General features: G+C 44.9%; 1 protein-coding gene across 2 annotated transcripts in view; it reads right to left on the bottom strand.

Annotated features, from left to right (window-relative positions):
* The window catches only part of Itgam (integrin subunit alpha M), a 50452-nt gene that overhangs the window by 5409 nt on the left and 24687 nt on the right, over positions 1–20356 (bottom strand). Inside the window, exons 13-17 of one of the 2 annotated variants that reach the window (XM_006230214.5) lie at positions 16489–16629; positions 16199–16411; positions 10959–11089; positions 10712–10875; positions 3–157 (exon numbers count right to left, since the gene is read on the bottom strand). In XM_006230214.5, coding sequence (XP_006230276.1) covers positions 3–157; positions 10712–10875; positions 10959–11089; positions 16199–16411; positions 16489–16629 — 804 coding nt within the window. The remainder of the gene's footprint in view (positions 1–2; positions 158–10711; positions 10876–10958; positions 11090–16198; positions 16412–16488; positions 16630–20356) is intronic. The other variant, NM_012711.2, reaches the window with a different exon arrangement.

The raw sequence follows: 20356 nt of genomic DNA, 5'->3' as shown, positions 1-20356 counted from the left end.
ACCGGTAAAATTAGCTTCAGGGTTTCACATTTCTGTGTCAATCCAAAGACCCGGATGCGCCTGAGTATGCCGTTCTTTGTTTCATCAAAGAAGGCTCGGACAACTGAGCGGCCGGGGTCTAAAGCCAGGTCATAAGTGACAGTGCTCTGGATGTCTCCTGAAAGGAGAGGGCACATTGATCAGGAACCAGGCAGGGAGAGGTTTGTGGCCACAACTCTGCTCCAAGATGTGGAATTCTCTACATATCATCTCACCCCTCTGCCTCTTAATTCATTACTTTCAAAGTAAGAATAAGAACAATTATCCTTTGTAAGTAATTTAATTATAGGGGTTGGGGATTTGGCTCAGTGGTAGAGTGCTTGCCTAGCAAGCTCAAGGCCCTGGGTTCGGTTCCCAGCTCCAAAAAAAAAAAAAAAAAAGTAATTTAATTATATCTCAAGTAGGAAGAAGGAGTAGGGAAAGAAGGGGAGAAGGGAGGGGAGGAGGAGGGAAGGGAAGGGGGAGGGGGAGAGGGAGGGGGAGGGGGAGGAAAGGTATTGTCCACTAAGTCCTCCAAAGGTTGTGGCTATTCTGTAAGATGTCAGAAAACTATTTTGTTTTTTTTTCCAAAGTCTGTTGTTGTTGTTGTTGTTGTTGTTGTTTGTTCATTTGTCAGTTTGGCCACTAATCTGGACATTCACTTAGGAGTGAAAACCTTGAGAGGAATTTCTATGTAGATTTCATGATACCTTCTCCCTACTGTCCTCTAGTCTCCAAAACAAACTGGCTCTTCTGACCCCTGGACCAGTAGAAATGAAGCTAGAAAAATATCTTTTCTCCTCTTCCTGTTTCTCTCTAGGTCAGTCACTGCTATTCTCCCACAAAGCATAATGTCACTCTTTAGGAACACGGACAGGGAAAGAAGGCAGACCATTGGCAACAGAAAATTTATTTAACTTGATCGCTTCGACCTCCCAAACCAGTTCTCCCTCACTGGAGAATGAACCTGTTTGAAAATGGATGAAACAGGAGAATAACATGTTAAGCAAGCTGATGCAGGCTCAATGATAAACACCTACTGTTCTCTCCTATGTGGACCCTAGCTTCTACTTTCTAATGGGATCTTACTTCGGATGTGAGTGGGTGTGTGTAGAACACAAATAAATCAGAGAGGGGAGCATGGAAAGGGTGACAGAGGCATAAGAGACGGGAGCATGATGGGCAATGGAACCTATGTGATATGAAAGTACAGAGAGAACCTCCAGGGCTGGGAGGAGTTAGGTGGGGACTGATGAGAAACAGGGAGATGGGGCAACCAAAAGTATGTGTGAAAATGCTATAAAAAGAAAGTTAATACCGCAAGCTAATTAATAAAAAATAAACTGTGCTGCTCTTTTGCTGAGGTTCTTGATACATTCGAGCAGGGTCAGAAATGGGGATCCATTCTTATTCGTCAACATGTGAAAGACCCCCTCCCAGAAAGGGAATTGTACAAGCCCAAGGCCCTCAACTATAGAAGTAAAAAGTAAGTTTTTAGATATGTGGGACAAGCTGACCCATCATTTAGACGAAACAGACCAGAAAAGAAAACAAAATGTAGAAACCAGACTAAATTATGGACACTGCTCCATGGGCCACCTGGCAAGAAAAAAAAAAGTCCCTGACCCCCCGGAAGCCCTGACCACCATATACTTTTTGCTAACTCACTGTTATGATTATAGCCAAAATAGGTAATGTACACGTATGCCTCATTTACTCCACCAATCACATCCCTGTAACCATGCATCTGCTTCTGTAAGCCTGCTTCTGCTCCCAATACACTATAAAAACCCGTCCCTGGTTCTGCTAGGCGCACCAGTCTTCCAAATTGACTGGGACGCCCACAGATACCTGTGTATCCTGATCAATAAAAATCCTCTTACAGATTGCAGCCGGTGGACTCGGACTGGTCATTGGGGCTTGAGGATCTCCCTCCTGAGGGAAGATTCTCTCTGAGAGTCTTACATATGGGGGCTCGTCCGGGATCGGAGATCCTCTGCCTAGAGACCACCGACCACCCACCGGGAGGTAAGCTGGCCAGTGTTTGTCTTGTCCTGTCTTGTCTTGCTTTGTGACTTGTTCTGTAAATGCTTAGTTACTTGGCTTGGGTCTAGACCGTTTGTATTTGGGCGGGCCAGAGAAGGAGCTGACGAGCTCGGACTTCTCCCCCGCAGCCCTGGAAGACGTTCCAAGGGTGTTTAGAGCCCGGTTTTTCGGGGCTCAGCCTGTATCGGAAGGATACGTGGTTTTGGGTTGGAGGAGAGAGGAGAGAGCCGGATCCACTGAAGGATCCGGACCCTTGTCGCCTCTGTCTGAATTTTTGGTTTCAGTTTGACACCAAAGCCGCGCGGTGCGTCTGTCTGTCTGACTGTTGGAATTGTTTGTCTTCTTTGTGTCCTAATTTTCTTTGAACATCTGTGGAAATTGGTTATAGGATGCTTTGTCTTGGTCTTGTTTGTCTGGGTTGTTTTCTGTGGTATTGTCGAGTGTCTTTTTGACTTTTGTTTCGTTTTTGGACTTTGGATAGATGACTGTGTTTAAAATCTTGGACTGACGACTGTGTTTAAAATCATGAAACTATTTGCTTTGTTTGTCAAGGAGTTTTACTTGATCCTCTTGGTGCTTAACTTGGAAATAATTTGCTTGAGAAAAATTGTTTTCTGCTAGGGAGTTTTATCTTTCTCTCTTAGCCTCCTCCCCAAGGAGAGATGCCCCTCCCTTTGCTCCCCTTGTCCATTCTAGCTGCTGTTAACAGTTGTGTATGAAGAACTCCAGGTTAGTGAGTGACCCTGTCTGAAGCAGGTATTAACAAGAGCCTGAAAGCTTTACCTTAGATCCTGAAGAAAAATTCTCCCTGTTGCTTAAACATTCACAGCTTCTAAGGAAGGGACAACACAGAGTAGAAAAATATAGGGGCTGAGGGTGACAAGCATGCAGGCCTGCTAGCAAGCTACAGGCTGCGCGTGGGCAGTGGCGCAGCTCAGGCCAAGTCAGCGTAAGAGGAGTTTCAAGGTGATGAGGCCGGCTGGGGTTGACGCTTTGACAACAAAAAGATAGATATAAAGTTAGTGGTTGTTTTATGAGACTTTTGGCCCTGAAAAAATAATTATTCCAGTTGCTGCTTTCAGTGGCCAGACCTTCAACACTTGCTCACAGAAGGAGAGTGTTCATTAAGAGAAGTTCTTTAAGGGAGCCTGCCTTATCTGCTCGCCCTATTCCAAGAATTCCAAGAGAGGAATTGATCTCCAACATTAAGTAACCTTCCCGGTTAGTCATCATTGACATGGAGAGTGCCTTTGATCCTATCCCCACAGCAGCCAGTTCCTGCCCCTGTGGTCAAAATGCCCCAGGTTGGGGGACAGAGAAGCCCCTGAGATAGTTTCGGAGGGAATCTACAACAAACTGTGATGAACTTTGTTTTGCCAGTCAAAATTTAGAATTCGGGCTTTGGCTGTGGCCAAGGTCAGGATTAATGTTTTCTTTTCCATGGGCCTTTAGCCCACTGAGACAGTTTGGTAAAGGGCTGCTACTGAGGTCCTGAAAGTCCCAGGTGAACTGGTTACAATTCTTTTGTCAGCCACTTGGCATCTAGCACCCAGGTCCTAGCCATCTCTCCATCCTTTTGTTATTAGTTCTTAAGTCCAGAGAGATAGTCGGGGTAACAGATCAGCTCCCTCTCTGCTTGCCGTTCTGTTTCACAGACACAAAGCTTGTGCTTATTTTTACAACAGCCTTTTTGTCCCAAAAAGTCCTCCTGGTTTAGCTGTGTGACTAAATGCTATTTGTCCTCTTCAGTGGACCTCTATTCTCTAGATTCTCTTGTTTTCTCACCATCCCATTTGAGATGCTTGTTAGTAACTGTTACAGGTCTTCTTTACCACTGAGGAAAGACAGAATCCTACTGGAGGCCAGAAAGAATGTTCCAGACATGGATAGAAGACCCTCACTCCTGACTGTTGACTTGAATACTCCTGAAGGTAGGGAGTGCTCCAGGTCTGCCACCAGGCTCCAAGGGTGGGTCTCCGAGGGGCTGGAAAATGCCCCACCAATCTGGCTAAGATAAGGAAAAGATATAAAGAAAAAAAGTTACAAAAATTTAAAGGGTTAAGCTAAGTTGCTGAGAGTTAGTGTAAGTTACAGAAAAAGTAAAGTTAAAGTGTAGTTACATAAGTGGACAGCCTCTAATAGCTGTAGAGGAAGGTGCAGATATAAGAGAGAGACTGAGGAAGAGAAAGAGAAAAGAAGGTAAAAAGAACAGGAAGCTAAGGAAGAAAAGAAGAAGCTAGAGAGCTAAAGAGAGATAAAAGACAAGAGAGAAATATATACTGGCCACAGTAATTAGGGAACCTAAGAAGACAGTACCCGGCAACAGAAGAGAATTCCTAAGCTAAAGATCAGTGTGCCTATCGAAAGGAAAAAGGACACTGGGTCAGGGACTGCCCCAGGAAGAACAAGAAGGGCCTCTCCAGCAACCCGGAAGGCAAGCCTCTTGGTTCTAGAGTGCTGGCTATGCGCTAAGATAGAAGGGAAGCCGGCCCAGTTGTTTTGTGAATACGGGGGCCCAACACTCTGTGCTCCTACGCCCAAATGGGCTAGTGTCAAGCAAAAGACCTTGAGTGCAAGGGGCTACTGGCAACAAATGATACTCATGGACTACCCGAAGAACGGTGGAGCTTGGCGTGGGCCGGGTATCCCACTTGTTCCTTGTGATTCCAGACTGCCCCTACGAGTCTAAACCCTGCAGCCCTGCTCCCGGACCCCGACCTAGACACCCCCCTTCATGACTGTCACCAGGTGCTCACTAAAGCACAGGAGTGGCATAAAGATCTGACTGACCAGCCACCAGAGGGGGTAGATGCCATCTGGTTCATAGATGGGAGCAGCTTCTTAGAGAAGAAAAAAGATGGGCTGGGGCAACAGTGGTAGATAGAAACAGAATCATATGGGCTCAGGCCCTACCAGAAGGCACTTCTACTCAGAGGGTACAGCTCGCTCCCCTCACCAAAGCCCTTGGGCTGAGAAAGAGACTTAACATCTATGTGGACAACACATATGCCTTTGCTACAGCCCATCAGCAGAGGGGCCTGCTGACATCTGAGGGCAAGAAAAAAAGAGATTCTGGCTATGTTAAGGACCCTCTATGACCCAGCCAGGCTGAGGAAGAGACTCTGCTACACCTCAACGAGAAAGAAGATCCTGCTACAATTTTTACAGGCAGAGGCATGGTAAAACAAATGCATCAATAGACTCACTTAGGGGTAAGCAAACTCATCCAGACGTTTTCAAAAACTAAATATTATGTCACAGGTCTCAAGTATCTCGTGGAACAGATAGTGCACTGATGTATACCAGGCCAAAAGGTAACTGTTTTCAGGAAAGTTGACTGTGGTATGAGGCTCCGTGGGGAACGACCTGGATACTACTGAGAAGTGGACTTCACAGAGATAAAACCAGGAAAATATGGTTATAAATGTCTCCTAGTGTTTATAGATATCTTTTCAGGAATAGGTAGAAGCTTTCCCCACCAAGCAAGAGACGGCCTCAATAGTCATTAAGAAGATACTAGAAGAAATCTTCCACAGGTCTGGAGTGCCCAAGGTAATCTGGTCAGACAACAGCCCTATTTTCGTTGCCAAGGTAAGCCAGGGTGTGGCCAAGTATTTAGAGGTTGATTAAAAATTACGTTATATTTACAGACCTCAAAGTTCAGGACAGGTAAAATAAATAAATAAAATTTTAAAAGAGACCCTGACCAAATTGACCATGGAGACTGGCATAGACTGGGTGACACTCCTTCCCTCTTGCTCTCTTCAGAGCAAGAAATACCCCTTCCAGATTCAGCTTTACCCCCTTTGAGATCTTATATGGGGCCTCAGCTCCCCTGACTATATTAGATGATGTTACTGAACCAACATGTCATAGTAATAATGATTTGTATGCCAGGCTAAAAGACCTACAGGTGATACAGAAAGAAATCTGCTCACAGCTGACAGCAGCCTATGCCCCGGAGACCCCTGAGACATCCCATCAGTTCCAGGTTAGAGACTACAGCTACACTGAGCCCAGACACTCGAGCCTCGCTGGAAAGGACCGTACCTGGTGCTGCTGACCACCCTGACAGCCATCAAGTCTCAGCCCTCACCAGCAGCGTACTAGCTGTTGGGGCTGAGAGCTGGGACCTAGAGGGACACTCAGATCTTCAAAAAGCTCCCTAGACTTAAGTGATTGAGAGGTTGCTATAATGCTCACTTGAGGAGTGTGTTTTAGAAACAAAAATTTCATGTTTGCCTGTTTGCCCTGGGTTCCCTCGGAATAGGTATAAAGATAGGCTTGATTTTTATTGCAAATGATGTAATATTACATATGTTAGTACTCCTAACACTTCTTGGGACTGTACCTCAGGGATCACAATCTATATAAGTTTAGAAGTTCTAAAAGACCTTGGTGTATAGGTTCAGATAGTGTCCAGATTAGAATCCTGATGCTAAAGACTTAATAAGACACAAAAGAGAGTTCAGAATTATTTAAGGCTATCTAGGTGCTACAAGGGCAGCACAAGGACATCTTCAGTTGCCCTACAATGCAAAAAAGAATAAAAAAGACTTTTTAGCTGACCTCCAAGAACACCTAACCTCCCTCTCAGAGGTAGTCCTTCAAAATAAAAAAAGATTAGACCTGATATTCCTTAAAGAAAGAGTCTGTGTGCTACACTAAAAGAAAAATGTTTCTATACAGATCAGACAAAAATAATAAGAGATATAGTCTTTCAGTCATTCAAACTTTTGTGCTGAGACAACAATATCAGATGGTTAAAAAAAAAAAAAAACAGAGGTACCTTAACCAAGTTGAGTAGAAGATTCCACTCAAGGACAAAAAGAAAATGGGGGAATGAAAGACCCCCTCCCAGAAAGGGAATTGTACAAGCCCAAGGCCCTCAACTATAGAAGTAAAAAGTAAGTTTTTAGATATGTGGGACAAGCTGACCCATCATTTAGATGAAACAGACCAGAAAAGAAAACAAAATGCAGAAACCAGACTAAATTATGGACACTGCTCCATGGGCCACCTGGCAAGAAAAAAAAAAAGTCCCTGACCCCCCGGAAGCCCTGACCACCATATACTTTTTGCTAACTCACTGTTATGATTATAGCCAAAATAGGTAATGTACACGTATGCCTCATTTACTCCACCAATCACATCCCTGTAACCATGCATCTGCTTCTGTAAGCCTGCTTCTGCTCCCAATACACTATAAAAACCCGTCCCTGGTTCTGCTAGGCACACCAGTCTTCCAAATTGACTGGGACGCCCACAGATACCTGTGTATCCTGATCAATAAAAATCCTCTTACAGATTGCAGCCGGTGGACTCGGACTGGTCATTGGGGCTTGAGGATCTCCCTCCTGAGGGAAGATTCTCTCTGAGAGTCTTACACATGGAGCCATCGGGTTGGCCAGCACCATTGTTGATGATGCTACCTTTTCTCCAATGTGTACTGTGGGCCTCTTTGTCTAAAAAATAATCCCACAACTGTGTGAACGTGGGCTTCTATGTGTGTCCTCAGTTCCAGCCCTTTGGACACTGTGTCTGTCTGTATGGCAGGACCATCCCATTTTTATTACCATGAATCTAAGTGTGATTTGAAATCTAGGATCATGATGACAACAGGAAAAGAGGTTTGTTTTTTTTGTTTTTGGTTTTGGGTTTTTTTAGTTACAATAAAGCAGTTGGTAAAGGAACTCACGGTGACTGTGACAAGAAGATCTACATGTGCTGAGGCACGATAGAATGCAGCCTGGATGTGGGGGCAGCCAGCAGAAAGCCCCACCCCTGGCTGGGGAACTGCAATTGCTGGCAAAGGGAGAGGAGCTTCATGTGAGGGTGTGAGCCTTAGTAGGTCAACTAATTGTGTGAGGCTGTGAGCCTTAGTAGGTCCACCAATTGTGTGAGAGTGTGATCCCTTAGTAGGTCAACCAACCGACCAGGTCCATTTACCAAGAGTATTTGGGCAACGCAAATTAGACTCAATGGTTTCTGGGGTTTGTTTTTTGTTTTTGTTGTGGGGTGGGGTATTTGTTTGTTTGAGACACAGTTTCTCAGTGTAACCCTGGCTGACCTGAACTCACTTTGTAGATCAGGCTGGCCTCAAACTCACAGAGATCCACCTGCCTCTGCCTCCTGAGTACTGGGATTAAAGGTGTGTTGTCACCAGGCCTGGCCTCTCAATGGGTTTTTTTTTTAAAGGACACAAAGTTGAGTAGATAGGGAGATGGGGTATAACTGAAAAGAGAAGCAGGGGGGATGAATATAATCAAAATACTGTGTATGAAATTCTCAAAAAATTAATTAAAATGTTGCTTTTTAAAATTAAAAAAAAAGTTATACTGGACATCTGTATCACTTGCCCCCAGGGCTAAGGAAACTTCAAAAAAGAGGGGGTAGAAACAATGTAAAAACCAAAGGAGGGGGGAGTACTGTGAGACAATATTCTGGATGTGGCATAGCCATGGCACTCATGACCCCACATCAGCTGTGGTTGCCCACACAAGAGCTACACAGCATTCTGTCATGGATGGGAGAGGGCCCATGAGGTTCCACTCTTCCTTAGGATGCTGTTGCCAGGGTATGGTGGTCATTTTCCTCAGTGGGGTAGCTACTGCTAAGTTACTCTATTCTCCAATAAACCCACCCACACTCACACAAGCATTAGATTCAGTGGGTCACCAAAAAGAGCAAAAGAAGAAAAAAATTACACGAACATAGCACAAGGACTAGTTGGAAAAATAAGGAATTGAGTAAACGGACAGGTGAGAGCAATGACAGGTGACTCTAGCCAAGATACATTGTATACACATATGAAATTGTAAAAGAAACGGCTACGTTGTATACATATAAGCTGTTGTGGGTGCTGGGAGCAGAAAAACAAACACTAGTAAGCAAAAAGCACATCTCATCCCGGCAGATCCTGCTGGAAGAAAGCAAGAATAGTCCACAATGTGGGAACAGGAATTTTTGATTTTTGATAAATTATCTTATATTAACAAGTACATATCGTGCATTAAATCTGATAACGATGTTATGGCCTTATAAGAAAACGTTCCTATTTCAAAGACGTTTATAGGTGAGGAAGTAAAATGGCGTGACTTTCATGTTTGTCTTAGCATTCTTAGGATGGGCTGGCAAGATGGCTCAGTGGGTAGAGGTGTCTGCTGCCAAACCACCCTACCTGAATTGTATACCCAAGTCTTACATGTTGGAAGAAGAGAACGGACTCTCACAAGCTGTCCCCTGACTTCAGGTACTCCATCACACATGTAAATGTATGAATACATAAATAAAATTTATATTTTAAAGATTTCTAAGTCATTTAAGCTAGGTGTGGTGGCGCACACCTTTGATCCCAGGGCAGGGAGGTAGAGGCAAGTAGATGTCTGTAAGCTCCAGACCAGTATGGCATATATAGTACGTTCAAGGCCAGCCAGAGCTACACAGTGAGCTGAATTAACAGCCTGGAGAGACGGTTTGGTGGTTATAAGCACAGGCTGCTCTCACAGAAGACAGGAATCCTGCTCCCAGCACCCACACCAAACAGCTCATAGTTGCCTGAAACATCAGCTCCAGGGATCTAGCGCCCCCTGCTGGACTCTGTGGGTACCCACACTGCTGAGCACATTCCTATGCAGACACATATCCATAAAGAGCCATGCACATCATTTAAAATATAATAAATCTTTCTTTAAAGTAATTTTCAAAGATTCCTTGGCAAAGAAAAGAAAAACATAAATCACTAGATGAAATGTGTTTGGGAAGATGTAAAACGTGTCTAAGAATACAATATACTGGTCTCCTATTGGTCTCTAATTTTGAATGTTGAAAATAATTATTTAAAAACCATTTTTGGTAAGTAATAATAAAAACATTAAGTTGGGGAATACTGCTCAATTGTAAAGCTGCTTGTCAAGCATACACAAGTTCTGAGTTCAGTCCCCAGCAACACATAAAACTGGGCATGGTGGTGTGCTCTGGTAGTTCCAACACTTGGGAGGAGGGGCTAAAAAAAACATGACGTCCAGGTTCATCTTCCTGGGTTATATAACTAAGGTTAGCCGTGGCTGCATGAGACTTTGCCTTGAAAAAATAATTTATTATCATATTATTATGTTAAGTAAAAAGTTTCAGATAAATTCATAAAGTATAACAGTCTATGTAAATTTAAACATTGGCGCACTGTGGGTGACTAGACAGGTGCTTCCAGATGTAGTAAAAATACAAAAATATGAACAGATATTCTTACATTTTAAAAAAAGAAGATAAAAGAAGGAAGGACTGAAGGAGGAAGGAAGGGAGGGAGACAGAGAGAGAGAGAGAGGGAGAGAGAGAGGGAGAAGGAGAAGGAGAGGGAGAGGGAGAGGGAGAGGGAGAGGGAGAGAGAGAGAGAGAGAGAGAGAGAGAGAGAGAGAGAGAGAGAACCTAGTTTGCTCTCTGTCCTGCTTCTCTTTCTCTGGACTACTGACACAATGCAAAGTGCCACTTCTCTGGTCACTTTTCTGATAATGTTTTGGGGGCTGTTCCACTCGTTCTATCAAGGTTTTAAAAGGCTGTCAGTGCCAGTCAGAACTTTCTTCTGCTAGAAGACTGGGTAGACCAGGATGAGACACTGTCCTGTACACCTGGTTTACCCAGCACCTCTCACCTTCTCGCAGCCTGTCCTTGGTGTTCTTGCGGACATGGAGGCAGACTCTGACCTCCCCAGCATCCTTGTTTTTGACTACTTCTTCTTGACACGCAAACACACTCCTTGCTAGATTCTTGGGGCTGAATTCCATGGTTGCCTCCAGTCTCAGCACAGGCTGGGCTCTAGAGGGCCATCAGAGTGCCATCAGGAACCAGCAGAGAGGTCCCAAGGGTGGGAAGGGCAAGTGCAATGGAGGGCTTCTCACCTGATCAGCAGAAGACGCCCCTGCGCCCCCACAGCCAAGTCCATCAGGCCGTCCATTGTGAGATCCTTGCCCCCACTCAGAGACTGCCCAAAGTACTGGAGCCCGGGGGAGAAGCGGGCGCCTGCGATCCGCTGAGGGAGGGAAGAAGAGAGAAAATAGAGACGCTTGTGACTCAGTTAGCCAAGGTACAGATTCTCTTCTTTACTGCCCAGACTTTTTAAGGAATTCAGATGACTTATCTTGTGCACACAGCGATTCCCCCCTGTACAGTCCCAAAATCCCATCCTCAGGGTCTCTAGCCAATGGGAGCTTGGTTTGGGCAAACCAGTAAACTCTCTGCATATATTGTTTTAAATATGCAAATAATACCAGTGTACAATCCAGATTAAAGACTACAATTCTAAATATAAGGGAAATATTTTGATATAACTTGAACGACTGAACAATAATAAAACATTTTGATTTTTATTTTAGAAACTAAGGGGCTTTTGGAATGGCGAAGAACTACCCTACAGTTCCTGATGCATGTAGTTTACATTTAAGGTAAAAAAAAACACTATTTGTCACCTTTTTTTAAAAAAAAAAAAAAAGCGTATTAAGGAACTGTTTAAGTCAACATCCAAAGTTTTCCTGGGTTATCTGAGTTTCCTAAAGAAAATTGAAAGTTTTACAAAAAAAAGAAATAAAAATATACTGTTTGTCTCATCTGATCCTCATTTACATAGGCAGAAAAATGCAAACACTGAGTATTGATCTAACCCAAATTATCTCTTTTGTTACATTTATCTTCCTTGGAGGATAGGGGGACTCTCACACCACCATGCTCAAGTGGAGGACAGAGGACAACTTCAGAAATCAGTTCTCTCCTTCCACCATGTGGGTCCCAGGAAGTGAACTTGGGTCACTGTAGTGTGTGTGCCAAGTGTGTGTGTAGAGGTGAGAGGACAGTTTGAAGAAGTCGCTTCCCTCCAGCCGCCATGAGGGTTCTGAAGACTGAACCACTTTGTGGGAAGCTTTTTTCCAACTGAGCCATCTTGCCAGCCCAGTATTTGATATCTGTTAACTGTGCTTACTAATACCTAAAAATCCATTTCTTGAGATCTATATGTCAGCGCACGCACACACACACACACACACACACACACACACACACACACACACACACCTGCACCAGTGAGAGAGAGCATGGCATCAGTGTGTAAGCTGTGGAGATGCACCATGGCAGCAATGTCTCAAGTCTGTGCAGTGTACTCCAGTCCAGCATGAGCAGAACTGGGAAAAAAATAATCAGAACTGTGGTTGTTTCCAGGATAGGAGAGAGGATAGGAATTGACTGGAGAGGTGATGCTCTATATTGTTTGAGGTTTTTGTTGAGAGGAATTTGAGGTTTGGAGGGGCTAGAGCAAAGTCTGGATATATAGCCCAGGCTGGCCTTGAACTTGCTATATAGCCCAAGAGGGCCTTCATGACCTCTTCCTACCTCTCCCTCCTGTGCACTGGCGTTACTGGTGTATTCTACCACATCCAGGCGCATGTCTGTATACTAAAAGGGATAAGACTTACATCTGTCAAGACTTGCTGAAGAAATATTTATACACTTTCTGTTTGTAGGTCTTAAAGTAACTATGAGCAAATATTTCTAGTTAACAACCTACATGTCAAAGTATTATAGACAAAAAGAACAGCTTAATTTAAAATGCATAAAAAAAGAATGGGCGTGGAAACACACAGCTGTAATTGCGGCTTTGGGAGGCTAGAGCAGGAGGACTCTGACCTCCAGGTCAGCCTAGCTACAGAGTGATACATTGTCTCAAAATAAAGATGTAAATAGAAAAGCAAGAAGGAGGGTGGGTAAGCACCTGCTGTGCACCTGTTGTGCACCTGCTGTGCCCGTTAAAGAACCTGAGTCTGGATCAGCACACATAAAACCTGGGCATGTGTGTCTGTGACTCCAGCACTGAAGGGTGGAAGATAGCGTATAGATCCTTGGGGCTTGCTGGCCAGCCAGGCTAGCCAAAATGACCCAGGTCATTCGTGGGGACATATGAAAATGAAGATGACCATGCTAAGTAAAATAACTCAAGCCCAGAAGGACAAACTTTGCATGTTTTTCTCTCCTATGTAGAATCCAGGCTTTTCAGAGTGCTAATAATCCAGAAATTGATGGAAATTAATGATCCAGAAATCCCACTTTTTAATTTTATTCAAAGGAATCAGAGTAAGACTCTTGAAAGAATATTAGCACATCCACATTTACTGCCATACCGTACTGGCTGGTTTTGTGTGCCAACTTGACACAAGTCAGAGTCATCAGAAAGGAAGGATATTCACAGCCAACCACTGGACTGAGCCCAGGGACTCCAATGGAAGAGCTAGGGGACAGACTGAAGGAGCTGAAGGGATTGTAATCCCACAGGAAGAACCACATCAGCTAACTGGATCACCCAGAGCTCCCAGAGACTAAACCACCAACCAAAGAGTATACATGGAGGAAACCATGGCTCCAGATACACAGGTAGCAGAGGATGGCCTTTTCTGACATCAGTGGGAGGGGAGGCCCTTGGTCCTATTGGAGGCTCCATGACCCAGTGTAGGGGGATGCTAGAGGTGGGAATCCGTGAGTGGGTAGAGGAACACCCTCACAGAGGCAAAGGGCAGGGGGAAGAGGGTGGGTGGGATAGAGGGTTTGTGGAGGGGTAACCAGGAAGGGGGATATCATTTGAAATGTAAACGAATAAAATGATTAATAAAAACATAGGAAAGGAAGGAAGGAGCCTCAGCTGAGAAAAACCCCACTAGCTGTAGAGCATTTTCTCACTTAGTAATCAACAGGGAAGAGCCCAGCCCACGGTGAGTGATGCCGTCCCTGGGCTGCTGGTCCTGGGTTCTGTAAGGAAGCAGGCTGAGCAGGCTACGGGGAGCAAGCCAGTGAGCAGCACTCCTCCATGGCCTCTGCATCAGCTCCTGCCTCCAGGTTCCTGCCCTGTGTGAGTTCCAGTGCTGACTTCCTCCAATGATTGAATCTCTGAAATAGATGGTCTGAAATATAAATCTTTTCCTCCCCAACTTGCTTTTTGGTCATGGTGTTTCATCGCTGAGATAGAGATCCTGACTAAGACACACACCATTCACAAAAGCCAAGAAATGAGATGACCTGCGTGTGAGATGACTGAGGACAAGTCGCCCCAACAGTGGCATTTATCTATAGTGGAATACAATTCAGCCCCTACAAAGAAGGAAAATCTGTCATTTGTGCCAATAGGAATGAACCTAGAAGATATTACTCCTCATAAAATAAGCCAGACACAAAAGGTCAAATCACCCCACTACATGAAGCTGTCTAAAATAATCAAACCATACAAGCAAAGCCGAGTGTGGCAGAGGGGACTCAGGGAGGAGGCAAAATGAAGGATTACCAACCAATGCCTAGAAGGAGCTAGAGCAGGTCAAGTGTGAGATAGTGCATTTCAAGTCTAATAAGAGTCAACTATTTAAGAATTTTTACCATAGGGGTTGGGGATTTAGCTCAGTGGTAGAGTGCTTGCCTAGCAAGTGCAAGGCCCTGGGTTCGGTCCCCAGCTCCGAAAAAAAATTTTTTTACCATAATATATTTTATAAAGAAATATAGGAAAATTTGAGAGTCGGAAAAGACTAGAAACCAGAGACCATAAGACCACATGGCCTCAGCTTGCTCAGAAATAACACAGTATGGGTGGGTGAGGCAGGCTAAACTGCAAGGACTCCACAAGCAGGGAACCCATGCAGCAGTGACAGAGTCACTGGGGCCAGTTCTGGGGCCAGGATTCAGGATTCAGGGCTACTTAATTTCAAGACTCAATACAAAAGAACCACGCTGAGTTCATTCATTTAAAAACTACCATGAGCCAAGCATGGCAGCTCTCCATGTGTAAGCCCCACACTGCAGAAAGAATATCTTGTGTACTGTATGGAGGCATCGCCTGTCAATTAAAAGCCTCTGGCCTATGTTTGGTAACCCCTGGTGAGCCCACCCTTCGCCAAACCCATGGTCACATAGATGGCCCTGGTTGACCACAGTGAGTCTCAAATCAAAACCAAAACACATGAGTATGGCTATGTATGTGGGAAAGAGGGCTAGCAGGGGACAAGGGAAGATGGGGTGAGAAAATCCAGGATGTACTGTATATACATATGAAAATATCAAAGGAGAGGTTTAATTTGAGGGCTGGAGAGATGGCTCTTGCACAGGATGTGGGTTTGATTCCTGGCACCCACATCAGGCAGCTTATGACTGCTTGTAACTCCAGCCCCAGGGGATCCACTGCCCTCTGACATCTGTGGGCACCTGCAGGTATGTGGTGCACATAAACTCAGGTAGGCAATACACACATACGCATAAATAAAATAAAATTTAATTTTAAAAAACATCAAAACCTATAAGGAAAAGGGCTGGGCATAGCGGTGCACACCTTTAATCCCAGCACTTTGGAGGCTGAAGCAGGTGAGTCTGTATGTGTTTGAGGTCAGCCTGGTCTGCGTAGCACATTCCAGGCCAGCCGAGGCTAGATGGTGAGACCTTGCCTCCAAAGGGGGTCAGGGGGAATAAGACGAAGTGATTGAAAAGAACATCCTACCATCAGTCTCTGACCGCCTCATCACCCACAGAGTGCGTGCACACACGTGCGTGCACATACACACTCGTGTTCACGCCCACACCCACATTCACAGATGCATGCAGTACACACAGACTTTTAATGTAGCAACAGCAGAATTTTAAGCTAAACCCGGAAGTCTCATGAAAAGCCCTAAGATCAGTGAAGTCTTATAAAGTGTCCAACTGTGTGGGTTTCCTGTGACATAGGATTTTTCAGTCCTAAAATTGGGACAGATCTGGGGGGAACAGAACTCTTGGGCACTCAGCCAGCACCGGGATTCCAGAGGAAGGAACAGCACAAACAGTAGCAGTTACCATACAGTTCTTCTTCTGGTCTAACTGCTGTTCCACACCAGTGCTTAGACCCCCTCGGCTTGCTGTCTAGAGCCACAGGCCTCAGCCATAAAGTTGAGTGGGGACCCTGAAGCACTGCCTACCATTACAGAGAATTCATCTAGACTGGGGATGCTCTGAGGCATCTCTGAAAGGTATGTTACTATTTTTGAAGGTTCTGGAAGAAATGAAGGAAAACTGATCCAGCAGTTAAATCAGAGGCCCTCCATATCATACAAGTCAGTGCTGTGCAAGGTCAGTAATGGGGTCTTACCTGGCTGTGAGGGGTACTGATGCTGGCTACTGATGCTCCATGAAAAATGTAGACAGCACCCTGATTCTCCTGCTCTCCTGGGGCCCCAATGGCCACATCTGTCAGTTTGTCTCCATTCACATCTCCCAGCACTGTCAATGCTGCCCCAAAGCGACCCCATGGATGGCCCTGATCGCCATGGAGAATAGCTTCACACTGCCACCGTGCTCTCTGCTAGACAGAAAGAGTGACAGACCAAATATCCTGGCAACCCTCCCCTTCACACCCAGACCACTAGGCCCATCACTCACCCCCCTAGGCAAGGGGCACACTGACACCTGGCCCCCTCGGGTCTTCTCATAGTGATGAGGGGCCCCAATGAGGATCAAGTTGGTATTGCCATCAGCGTCCATGTCCACAGAACAGAGGGAGGCCCCAAAATAAGAGCCGATCTGAAAGAGACAGGGCAAAGATCACATGCTTACCTCTTTCTACCTAAGAAGAGTCTGGGAGCTTCCTGTCAATGACAGACAGGGTAGTGTATACCAGCACTTAGAAGGCAGAAGAGGAGGATCAGGAGTTCAAGGCCTGCATAGGGATACATCTTGTCTGAAAGGAGGAGAAAGGCATGAGAGCATGACTACTGGGGAAAACCATTAGAAGACAGGATTTTCTATATGATGTGTGGTGGTTTGAAGAAGGACGATACCTTTAAGATCATATATTTGAGTGCTTAGTCACTGGGGTTCTTTGATAAAATTAGAAGGATTAGAAAAGGTGTGGCCTTGCTAGAGAAAATATGTCACTAGAAGTGGATTTTGAGGTCTCTGCCCCACTCCCCTGAAACACAGTTTCTCTGTGTGAACAGCCCTGGATATCCTGGAACTTGCTTTATACACCAGACTGGCCTCAGACTCACAGAAATCTGCCTGCCTCTGCCTCCTGGGGTTATAGACCTGTGCCACCACACCCAGGGCAAGTTTTGAGATTTTTCAAAAGCCCATACCTGACTCCCCTTCCCTCCCCTCTCCTCCTTCTCCTCTTCCTCGTCCTCCTCCTCTTCTTCCTCTTTCTCTCTCTCTCTCTCTCTCTCTCTCTCTCTCTCTCTCTCTCTCTCTCTCATAAACGTTCCCTGGGTCATGGTGTCTCTTCACAGCAACAGAAGGGTGAGAGAGAGCAAAGGAAAAGGGGAGAGGGAGAGCGAGAGGAGAGGAAGAGAGTATGTTAAGGATGAAATCCAGTGTTTCAGATATGCTAGGCAACTGGTCTACCACTGAGCTACAGCCCTAGACGACTCAACTGAATGTGCTGCTAGCCAGAGGAGTTCATCATAAAGCCAGGGGCAGTAGAGTTTGATTTATCTTGGTGATATTCCAGAGAAATTATAAAGCCACAAAGAAGGTTACACTGGACAACACAGACAGGATGTCTAAAGAGTAGACATGAGCCCTTTTAACAGATTGAATTCTTTGTAGAGGCAAAGAATAAAGTCTAATTTGGCCATAATCCATATGATTGGGTTAAAATCACAACTATAGCCAGGCAGTGGCAGCACACCTTTAATCCCAGCACTCAGGAGACAGAGGCAGGCAGCTCCTTATGAGTTTGAGGCCAGCCTAGGCTACCTCAGGCTTTTGAGAAACCCTGTCTTGAAAAACCAAAAAAATAAAAATAATGTTTAGTGTTAATTAATGGTGAATTATTCAGTAGCAATTATTAACTGTGTATTACTGTTGGGGTAGTAATGGTTTACAGGGCTGTGGCCGTAGCTCAGTAAATAACCACTCGCCCCATATTCTTGAAGCGCTGGGTAGTTTAGTCCTTTGAAAAACTGAAAAACTTTGCTACCCAGAAATTTTTGTATTAACTACCAGTAAAAATGTCTTTTTCATATACTCATTGTAAGCACGTAGCATTCACCCATAGAACTGAACCGTTTATAGTCCACTTACTCCTTCACTCCACAAAGACTTGTTTGCTGAGCATAAAACTGGGTAGCAGACACTGTGCCTTCAAGGACAGTCAGAGTCACAAAGTGGAGAGAGGAGTAAGGAGTGGATAAACAGGGATGTGTTGCAGGTTTAAACCGAAGAGAAGTCCTGGGAAGGAAAAGTAGAGAGGACGTCATGCTGTGACTCACGACAATGGTCTCCGTCCCCCACCCCACAGGCAGAGAGAGAGACAGAGACAGAGACAGAGACAGAGACAGAGCAGAGAGGGAGAGAGAGATGCACGTGCACACACACACACACACACACACACACACACACACACACACACACACCATTGCAGGCCGTCTCACTCACCACCCAGTAGAGGCATTTTTGTTTTAAGGTCAGGTTTATTGAGAGTAAATTTTGCATAAAATAAAATTCAACTGTTTCAGTATACCGTTTCAGAGTTGTGGCAAGCACTGCCATATATTCCTGACCTCTCAGGGTATGAAACCCCTCAGGATGCCTCACAGTTGGCCTCTTCCCCGTTGGTAACCCCTGATGTACTTTCTGTCCCTGTGTCACAGCCGTCCTGTTCTATAAACTGCTGTGAGGATGGCTTCCACGGTGCGCAGACTTTTGTAGTCTCCGTTTTTCACCCAGAATAATTCCCTCGAAGTCTCTCTGTGGTGTTTGCATGCGTGAGTGACTCACTTCTACTCTGATGAGCACCCTGCTGCATAAACGTGGCACGGTTTGCCACTCTGTCCTCCAGCCGAGGGGGTCCAGATTGCCTCCAGTTTGGCATGAGGAGTTTGCGCATTGGCAAACATTCGCACATGGATTTTCATGTGAGCATCTGTCTCTATTTCTCCTCAGTAATGCTTGGTTACACTGCTGGTGTATTGACTGAATATTAGATCTCACTAAAAACGAATTTTCTCTGGATCCATTTCATGTGATGTGAGATGAGGGAGTTTGTTTTGGATTTTCAGTCCCTCTGTCATTTGCTGAAAAGCCTTTCCAGTACATTTTTTTTTGCACTTGTATTGTATATCAGCTGACCAGTTATGACTAACAACATAAAAGGTTTTAGAAGACGCTTTCAGTGAGTAGGGCTTTGTGGGTTTGTTTTTGCTCTTTTGTTTTTTTTTTTTTTTTTTTTTTTTTTTTAAACACAGGGCTTCTCTGTGTAGCCCTGGCTGTCCTGGAACTCACTCTGTAGACCAGGCTGACTTTGAACTCAGAGACCCACCTGTCTCTGCCTCCCAAGTGCTAGGATTACAGGTGTGTGCCACCATGGCCTGGCGAGTAGTTTTTTGTATTTTGTATTTTGTTTTTTGGGGGTTTTTTTGTTTGTTTTTTAGTATGGGCAAAATTGTCGCCCATTAAACATAGGTTACTATGGGCTGGAGAGATGGCTCAGCAGTTAAGAGCAATGGCTGCTCTTCCAGAGATCCTGAGTTCAAGTCTTAGCAACCACATGGTGGCTCACAACCATCTATAGTGGGATCTGATGCCCTCTTCTGGTGGGAAGGCACACATGCAGGCAGAGCACGATATACATAACAAATAACGAAATCTAAAACAAAGACTACTATAACTATAAAATGTTCTATGTAAGCCCCAAATGCACAGAGAAAACTCTATAGCAGAAACACAAAAGAGAAAAAAATTAAGATATATGACCATTCAAAAAAATTCATCAAAGCCAAACAAGACGGCGAGAGATAGAATGAAGCAGAGGAGACGCAACACAGAAAACCGCAAGCAGAACACAGCAGTGCGCTCCAGCAGTTGAGCTACAAACACTTGAACCAGACGTGGATCGCAGGAGTGGGCTTGGGGATTTTTTTTAGATTCCTTTATTTTATTTAATGTCCATGGGTGTTTTGGCTGCATATACTACTATGTGGGTACTGGTGCCTATGGAGGCAAGAAGAGAACATTAGACCCCCTGAAACCGGAGGTACGGATGGTGTGAGTCACTAGGAATGGTGTGTGCTAGGAATCGAACCCAGTCTTCTGCAAGAACGGCAAATATTCTTAGCTGCTGAGCCAGCTCTCCAGATCTTGTTGAATGCGTTTTGTAAAATTCTATTACTGGCTACCTGAGTTAGACCTATAGGTGTGGGCTATGAACATGGCTTCAAAGCAAAGGAAGAAGAAAAGAGGCTACTCCAAGCCAATGATGGCCATGAAAGAGAAGGGTGTCGCAAACTCCTGTCAGACGAAACGGGCCTCA

Source organism: Rattus norvegicus, chromosome 1 (genome assembly GCF_036323735.1).
Source record: "Rattus norvegicus strain BN/NHsdMcwi chromosome 1, GRCr8, whole genome shotgun sequence".
In the NCBI taxonomy this organism is placed as follows: Eukaryota; Metazoa; Chordata; class Mammalia; order Rodentia; family Muridae; genus Rattus; species Rattus norvegicus.
The sequence above is the reverse complement of the archived record's forward strand: the minus strand, read 5'-3'. Positions and strand labels throughout refer to the sequence as shown.